The sequence below is a fragment of the Hippocampus bargibanti genome, linkage group LG16 (assembly GCF_051943395.1).
Source record: "Hippocampus bargibanti isolate YZ-2025 linkage group LG16, ASM5194339v1, whole genome shotgun sequence".
Taxonomy (NCBI): Eukaryota; Metazoa; Chordata; class Actinopteri; order Syngnathiformes; family Syngnathidae; genus Hippocampus; species Hippocampus bargibanti.
Window position 1 is genome coordinate 2,202,556 of NC_142749.1, and position 9,361 is coordinate 2,211,916.

General features: G+C 44.6%; 1 protein-coding gene across 4 annotated transcripts in view; it reads right to left on the minus strand.

Moving 5' to 3' along the window:
• mark4a (MAP/microtubule affinity-regulating kinase 4a) overlaps nt 1-9,082 on the minus strand; it is a 50,879-nt gene extending 41,797 nt beyond the window's left edge. For all 4 annotated transcript variants that reach the window (XM_089017314.1, XM_089017318.1, XM_089017315.1 and 1 more), the window contains exons 1-2: nt 8,341-9,082; nt 177-374 (exon numbers count right to left, since the gene is read on the minus strand). In XM_089017314.1, the coding sequence (XP_088873440.1) occupies nt 177-374; nt 8,341-8,394 (252 nt within the window). In that variant the 5' untranslated portion in view covers nt 8,395-9,082. The remainder of the gene's footprint in view (nt 1-176; nt 375-8,340) is intronic.
• Between the last annotated feature and the right edge of the window lie 279 nt (nt 9,083-9,361).

A 9,361-nucleotide genomic window follows, 5' to 3' on the forward strand; every position in this document is an offset into this window, starting at 1 on the left:
TTTGTGAGTAGTATGTGAAATACAGAGTCCGGTGAAGTGATTAAAAATGACAGTTGTCTTAAACTGCCAGAATTAAATGGGCAGAATAGTTCGATTTTAGCATCCTCATCTTGGTGATGTTTCCATTCAGTCACTCAGTCTTCCATCGTGATTAGTGTATATACTTGGTGTCTTACCTCTCTGCCAGTCAGGATGTGGCGCGCCAACTTGACCTTGGCAAAATTTCCCTTGCCGATGGTCTTGAGTAAACGATAATTTCCAATATGTGGTTGTTCGTCAGAGCAGGAGGCGATAGAGTTCCTGCACCGGGCACCAAGTGAACGGCTGGATTGACTGGTAGCCTTGTCTGAACGGCTGGCCCCCAGCAACACATGCTGTAAGAAATATTTGAAGAAAAATGAGAAGAAAAAAACATTACTTACACAGAGATGAAGGTTGGAAATGAGCTCCAGATACACCTGCTCGTGAAAAGTGAAAATTTTCGCCATGGCTTGATTTCGGTGACTTGCACAAGTCTAGCGCGAGTCACAGTATAAATCTGCGCAGAGGCGGGCTTGTATTTGTAAATTCACAGACGTACACCGCTTGCACCACTGTGAATGTGAACCTAGCCAACTTGATTTGTCGCAAATACAAGCATCTCCTCTCATTTCAACAATTCGTGTGCGAGAGTCACACAGTCCTTGACTTGGCAGAAGGAAAAACTGATTTCCAAGGATCCATAAAGAAGTCACTTGGACATTGCCTTCTAACCCGCTCCGAAATCTTTGAATCATGACTAAACAAACTACCTGGTGCCTCTACCCTTCTTTTTTCTGGCATCCCATAACCTTCTTATAGCCGATTAAAATGATGCGGATCCATCGGAGGCTCGGGCTCCCTAGACAGGCAAATGGCTGTATGAGGACCCTGTAGCAGTCCAGCCAATAGAGGTCCCCGATTCCAGACCAGTAGCCATTCAAGGACCCTGTCACCACAGTGCTTGCTCGAAAGAACCACCTTCTGTCTCAGCTGCTGAATATTGCTCTATAACGTGTCCCTGTAACGCCTGGGCAACTTCGACAGTTATGTCAGTCACTTGCTCGGAACTCAGCCTCCATGTACACGCTTTTACGCCTCTTTTCCACACTCTCCATTGCTCTGGACAGTTGCCCTCAACTACTTAAAATCCTGCACCTTCTTTAAGTCTTCTACCTGTAACATCACTCTTGTACTTATGTCCCTCTCATTGACACATATGTATTCCATCTTGGTGCGACTGACCTTCATTCCTCTCCTTTCCAGGGAAAACCTCCACCTCTTTAGTTTCTGCTTCACCTGTTCCCTGCTCTTGCTACAGATCACAGATATCATCATCCATGGAGATTCCTGTCTCACTTCTTCTGTCAGCCTGTCCATCACCATCGCGAAGAATAAGAGGATCAGAGCTGACCCATGGTGAAGTCCCACCTCCACCTTGAATTCCTCTGTGACACCGACAGAACATCTCACAACTGTCTTACAGTCATCGTCCATGTACATGTAGCCACAAGGGGACACAATCCAGTGTCTTGTTGTTCTGGTCCCAAGCCCGGATAAATACAGAGGGTTGTGTCAGGAAGGGCATCCAATGTCATCAAACCATCAAATTTTGGCCAAAACAAACACGCAAATCAAACCAACTCCATGTGCATGATATCTTGAGTATCCTCCTGCCCACCCCTCGTGACCACTTGTCAGACATGCCAAACAGGTCCCCAAGGGCCACTTTGTTTTCTTTATCTGGACAACCTGCAGAATAACCTTGATCGAAGTCCTCTGGCTCTTGTAGCTTGTCCCAGGTCCACTTCCGCCTACTCCGATTTGAACTTTTTGGTGGATATCCATCAAGCTGGTGTCACTGTCCTGAACGGTGCATTTATTCAGCGTTTGGGTTTTACTCTGGAACAGATCGTGTCTTTGAAATAATTAGGAGTTTCGTTTTCATCTGTGCTCTTCATTCTCACCTCCCCTTATGTTTACAAATCGGCTCACTTCAGCCCCTACTGTCATGTCAAGGGATGCCTCATTGTCTACTCAGTTTGTTTGTATTCTTTCAATCTGAGTTCATCATTGTCACATCTCATGTTGTCAAGTCAGAAGTATGTGTTTTTTGGGCTTTTAGTTATTTAGTGCTACTCCTGTACTTTTAGACCTTATTTGTGTTTACCCTGCACTGTTTCCTTTCCCCCACTACACTTGCTTCCATCTTTTCCCTCCACAGCAATATGACAAAGCCCTCAAATGTGACAGAGGACAACACATCCCCAAAAACAAATAACTGAAAGTGATGGCGGTAAAAGCCCAGAAAGCATCACCAAAGAAGAATACAAAAGTTGGGTGATGTCACTACCATAATGCAGTTATTCCAAGAAAAACTATACAATTTAATATGCTGTCTTAATGTGTTCGCAATTTGTTTCCAATGTTTCCGTTAGCCTTAAAGGAAATGTCTCTTTATAAAAAATGCCAACTTAAATCTTCAAAGCTGTTGCCCGGTGTCACGATTTTCAAGGTGGTGATGATGGACCCCAAAAAAGCAGGCACGAGGGGGGAGCAGGGTGTATTTGACAAATTGTCGTCGTTGACGTGAATGAGGCTCGATTCCAACAAACACGCGACGAAGCGTGGCTCAACGTGGAAGTGCACTGCCAGGTACAGGGGGAAATGAGACCGGTCCTTTATACCTGCGGGATCCAGTGGTAGGTCAGGTCATTCGCTCTCGATTTGCAAGGCGGTGCACCACAAAAAAGCAGGTGGGAGGGAGTAGCAGGGTGTGTTTGACAAATTGTATTAAAGTAAGCAAGAACAAAATCTCAAACAACAAAGTAGCAAACAAACCCATGAGCACAAATGTGACAAGATGAAACAAACCTGACAGGGTGAAACCAACATTGACCTGACACTGAATGGTCGTGCCGGAAGTCCTTTTAACTGTCACTGATTAAAACGACCAACATCAGTGTAGCTGCAGGCGGGGCCCGACAGTGCCACCTGTTGGTCACAAACCGAAATGTGACACCCGGTACATACAATCAACCATTACAAGTTCCACCGTTGACCTCCTGTCTCATCTTTTGAAGGACATACAGCAAACATCTCTCCCGAAAAAACTGAAACATAACTTTCAAACTCGGACGGTGTGTTATTTTCAGACCAAGAAGTTGTGTTGATTAATTGAGATTTTTGAGCAACTAACTTTAGAGTGATTTGTAATGTTACAAACCATTTGAAAAGGTATTAAAACAATGGTTACATTTTAAATAGTACTTTCTGCCATGAAAAATCCTGAACAATCTTTTGTGCTCACTCAAGGCAATTTGTAGAGCGGGAAACAAGTGCCACAAGCAGAAGGTAGAGGAACCACGATGTTTGAGTGATAAGTGGGTGAGGTACACAAAGACAAACAAATAAAAGGAGGTTATACTCAAAAAGGGAACAGATGCTGACACAGTAGTCCCTGGCCAGTCCCAGGCCCTTAGGCATCACACTTCCATTCTCCCAGCTTGCCATCGACACACACACACACACACACACACACACACACACACACACACACACACACACACACACACACACACACACACAAACAGGCATATATAAATTCTCAAACAGTTCCTCCCTTCCGTCGTGCCATTCCTCCTCTCAAGCCACATTTCTGGAGCCTATTTTGGATCGCTCTCCCATTTAACATTGGCAGTGCCAAGACACAAGCAAAAGCTCTGGGGGCCTTTTTTTAAACAGCAAGACATCCGAGCATATGATATCAACCAACGTCGCACTTTCATCAATGTGGTAACTTCTCTATTGTTCAAATTATCTACCCCAGGGGTCAGGAACCTGCGGCTCGTGAGCCATATATGGCTCTTCAGATGATTGCATCTGGCTCGCCGATAAAACTAAATACATATTCTTGCTTTTTCGCTGTTCATTTCCTGTTTGGGCGGCAGTTGGCGGAAAGCGCAATTTTGATTGGATGACATTGACCTATGGCGTTTGATGTCAAAACGGGTAAACGCCCCCGTTTTAAACAAGCCTGACGAGTAAAAAAATATGTAGTACACTTCAGGTTGAATGGACTGAAAGATTAGCCTTTGTGGCGACAAAAGGTTCTGCCGTGGCTCTAATTCGTAATGAAACAATACCATGAATGAAACAGTAGAACGAACATCAGTGGCACTTTAACAAGCCCCATGCTAACGTTAGCATCAATATACTGTGAGAGACAGCACAAAGCAAGCATGCAAGCGAATAAGCAGTGTGAATGCTTGCTAGCAGTAACTTCGCCTATGGTGGACCCGGCAAGTTGACTATATATATATACAGTGGTACCTCGGTTCTTGAACGCCTCACAGTTCGAACAAATCGGTGTTCGAACAAAATATTCGAGATATTCTTGCTTCGGCGTTCGAACAGCAATCGGTGTTCGAACGACAATACGACACGTGAGTGCGTACGCGTGGGTGGGGAGCTGAGCGGCGCACGGGTGTATCGCTCTCTCCGTGACCAACTGTTGTCGCATGAGTTATTTAAAATAATACATTCTGACATTTGTTGAAATCACGTGCGTGCGTGTTAACATGCGCGTTTGTGTGTGTGGGTGTGTGGCTCTCACTGAAAAACATTTCTAAAAATTTTACTTTTATGGCTCTCTTAATCACCCCAATCACTTTATTGTGGAAAGCAGATCAAGACAATTCAAATGGGATCGAGTGAATGTGACTTCATAATCAATTGCGCATCTTGCACGCACTCGTTCTCTAACTTTTAAAAGCTCTGTAATTTGTTTCCAATGTTTCCGTTAGCCTTAAAGGAAATGTCTCTTTATAAAAAATGCCAACTTAAATCTTCAAAGCTGTTGCCCGGTGTCACGATTTTCAAGGTGGTGATGATGGACCCCAAAAAAGCAGGCACGAGGGGGGAGCAGGTTGTATTTGACAAATTGTCGTCGTTGACGTGAATGAGGCTCGATTCCAACAAACACGCGACGAAGCGTGGCTCAACGTGGAAGTGCACTGCCAGGTACAGGGGGAAATGAGACCGGTCCTTTATACCTGCGGGATCCAGTGGTAGGTCAGGTCATTCGCTCTCGATTTGCAAGGCGGTGCACCACAAAAAAGCAGGCGGGAGGGAGTAGCAGGGTGTGTTTGACAAATTGTATTAAAGTAAGCAAGAACAAAATCTCAAACAACAAAGTAGCAAACAAACCCATGAGCACAAATGTGACAAGATGAAACAAACCTGACAGGGTGAAACCAACATTGACCTGACACTGAATGGTCGTGCCGGAAGTCCTTTTAACTGTCACTGATTAAAACGACCAACATCAGTGTAGCTGCAGGCGGGGCCCGACAGTGCCACCTGTTGGTCACAAACTGAAATGTGACACCCGGTACATACAATCAACCATTACAAGTTCCACCGTTGACCTCCTGTCTCATCTTTTGAAGGACATACAGCAAACATCTCTCCCGCAAAACTGAAACATAACTTTCAAACTCGGACGGTGTGTTATTTTCAGACCAAGAAGTTGTGTTGATTAATTGAGATTTTTGAGCAACTAACTTTAGAGTGATTTGTAATGTTACAAACCATTTGAAAAGGTATTAAAACAATGGTTACATTTTAAAAAGTACTTTCTGCCATGAAAAATCCTGAACAATCTTTTGTGCTCACTCAAGGCAATTTGTAGAGTGGGAAACAAGTGCCACAAGCAGAAGGTAGAGGAACCACGATGTTTGAGTGATAATTGGGTGAGGTACACAAAGACAAACAAATAAAAGGAGGTTATACTCAAAAAGGGAACAGATGCTGACACAGTAGTCCCTGGCCAGTCCCAGGCCCTTAGGCATCACACTTCCATTCTCCCAGCTTGCCATCGACACACACACACACACACACACACACACACACACACACACACACACACACACACACACACACACACACACACAAACAGGCATATATAAATTCTCAAACAGTTCCTCCCTTCCGTCGTGCCATTCCTCCTCTCAAGCCACATTTCTGGAGCCTATTTTGGATCGCTCTCCCATTTAACATTGGCAGTGCCAAGACACAAGCAAAAGCTCTGGGGGCCTTTTTTTAAACAGCAAGACATCCGAGCATATGATATCAACCAACGTCGCACTTTCATCAATGTGGTAACTTCTCTATTGTTCAAATTATCTACCCCAGGGGTCAGGAACCTGCGGCTCGTGAGCCATATATGGCTCTTCAGATGATTGCATCTGGCTCGCCGATAAAACTAAATACATATTCTTGCTTTTTCGCTGTTCATTTCCTGTTTGGGCGGCAGTTGGCGGAAAGCGCAATTTTGATTGGATGACATTGACCTATGGCGTTTGATGTCAAAACGGGTAAACGCCCCCGTTTTAAACAAGCCTGACGAGTAAAAAAATATGTAGTACACTTCAGGTTGAATGGACTGAAAGATTAGCCTTTGTGGCGACAAAAGGTTCTGCCGTGGCTCTAATTCGTAATGAAACAATACCATGAATGAAACAGTAGAACGAACATCAGTGGCACTTTAACAAGCCCCATGCTAACGTTAGCATCAATATACTGTGAGAGACAGCAGAAAGCAAGCATGCAAGCGAATAAGCAGTGTGAATGCTTGCTAGCAGTAACTTCGCCTATGGTGGACCCGGCAAGTTGACTATATATATATACAGTGGTACCTCGGTTCTTGAACGCCTCACAGTTCGAACAAATCAGAATCAGAATCAGAATCAGAATCAAACAAATGAAAATGAAATCAAATCGGTGTTCGAACAAAATATTCGAGATATTCTTGCTTCGGCGTTCGAACAGCAATCGGTGTTCGAACGGCAATACGACACGTGAGTGCGTACGCGTGGGTGGGGAGCTGAGCGGCGCACGGGTGTATCGCTCTCTCCGTGACCAACTGTTGTCGCATGAGTTATTTAAAATAATACATTCTGACATTTGTTGAAATCACGTGCGTGCGTGTTAACATGCGCGTTTGTGTGTGTGGGTGTGTGGCTCTCACTGAAAAACATTTCTAAAAATTTTACTTTTATGGCTCTCTTAATCACCCCAATCACTTTATTGTGGAAAGCAGATCAAGACAATTCAAATGGGATCGAGTGAATGTGACTTCATAATCAATTGCGCATCTTGCACGCACTCGTTCTCTAACTTTTAAAAGCTCTGTTAAAAATCAAGCGGGTTGAGTGTGAGGGGGTCATGCAAGAAGTGTTTAGGGGAGACAAATGACATCACACAAAATGTCAGTCTGCGATGTCATGGATGGATGGATGGATGGATAGATGGATGGAGGGAGAGAGAGAGAGATAGGGAGAGAGATAGAGAGATCTATCTATCTATCTATCTATCTATCGATCGAACGATCAATGGATGGATGGATAGATAGATCTCTCTATCTCTGTCTCCCTCCATCCATCTATCCATCTATCCATAGAGATAGATAGATAGATAGATAGATAGATAGATAGATAGATAGATAGATAGATAGATAGATAGATAGATAGATAGATAGATAGATAGATAGATAGATAGATAGATAGATAGATGGATGGATAGATAGATGGATGGATGGATGGATGGATGGATGGATGGATAGTTAAATGCCACACAGTGTCAGCTCTCTGTCTGCTTTGCACTGGAACTGGATGTATGGCACTGTCTCACACCCACTGGCTCTGGGTTGGGCGCTAAGCAGCTTGCGCAAGCGGTGACTGCACATCATTCCATGAAATAATCCCCTGTCGCTTCATACTAACAAGCCATGCAGGTGTACTCTACATTTGTTTTGGCCTGTGCAACCGTCCTACCCACCAATTGCCAGAGAACGAATGCATGCATGCACACAGAGGAAAAAGAAGAAGAGGCAGCAGCAGCAGCAGCAGCAGCAGCAGCACAGCGAGGGTTATTGTGACATCACAATCTCCATCCAGTCTTCTAATAAGATGTGACACCTGCTTTGAGGGCTTTCTGCGCATATTGGTTATTGCATGCTGAGGACTGCCTTCCTGCACTGAGCGATACATGCATGTGCAGGCACTCAAGGTTAGCCTGTTTTCAGACTCTCTCTCTCTTTCTCTTTCTCTCCCTCCCTCTGTCTTTTTTTCTTCCACAAATATAAATTCACTACTACCCTTGAATCCAGAACGTTAAAAACACATCAACTGATCATGCTACGCATCCTACCCGAACCATCAACGTAGCAGCGAAGGCTGAAATGATGAAATATTAGTTTTGAGGTCGCACATATCTTCTCGAATACCCCCAAAACAAGCTTTAGGCTGCAGCTGCACTTACATGGTCTCCGGTACTCCTGTCGTTGCCAGACGGTAATGCAGATCGAGAGGACATGTTTTCTTTCTCCCCTTTCCCTGAGTGACAATCGAGACGTGTTTTGAGTTAGCGGTTCTTCTAAGCTCCACCGGCAGAATGACATCCGCAGATGCGACCCAGCGTCCCGAATCAATCTGCTTCTTCTCCAACCGGCCGAGTCGCGGTCGAGAGCAGTCCTCTGCCTGTCATGGCTGCAATTGCTCTCCGGAGGGGGGTGTCCTCAAAGCAGATGCATCTTCCATCCACCATGCACTTTGCAAAAAAAATGGAGACGAGAGAAAACAGCCGATCGGTGATGCAGCAAATGCAAATCCGGAGCATGGAATAGGTGCTAAATTGCAGAGATGCTTGGCCGGAGCCCAGCGTTTCTGTGGCGACTATCCACCTCCTGCCTCATTGCTGTACAAAACAAACACGGCTTATTAAGGATAAATGTCATCTCCGTCGATCATAACGCGCGCATAAAACAGCACGTTTTTATTTCAGTCCATCGACTCTAATGCAAAACGCACGCTTAGCGACTGCTCACGGGAGATGCCGCCGACGGTGCAGCAGAGAGGGTAAAAGCCCGAAGTGGTCAGCAATCGGTATTCTCGGTCAGTATGTTGGGCTGCACCACCAAGCCACGAAGAAGAACGAGCACGGGCAGGACTAACCAGACTTAAAAGCATCAAAAGGCGCGCGTCGGCATTTATCATCAGCACTGCGTCCGTCCATGCCCTTTGAAGCAGAAGAAAAACTAGGAACTGAACACGAGGGGTGCTCAGACGTACCTCAAACACAACATTAATCGTACTGCAATATTTAAAAAGAACTTCGTTTAAAACAAGAATATTAACGAAACAAAACTAGTAGCAGCACAGGCGAATAATTTAAACTACTTTCTTAGATACTGATTATAGTATTAAAATCCCCTCAATTTGTCTGACTGATTGATAGCGTCTAAGAATAATTCACTAAAGAGACGATTGTAATAGATCTAGTT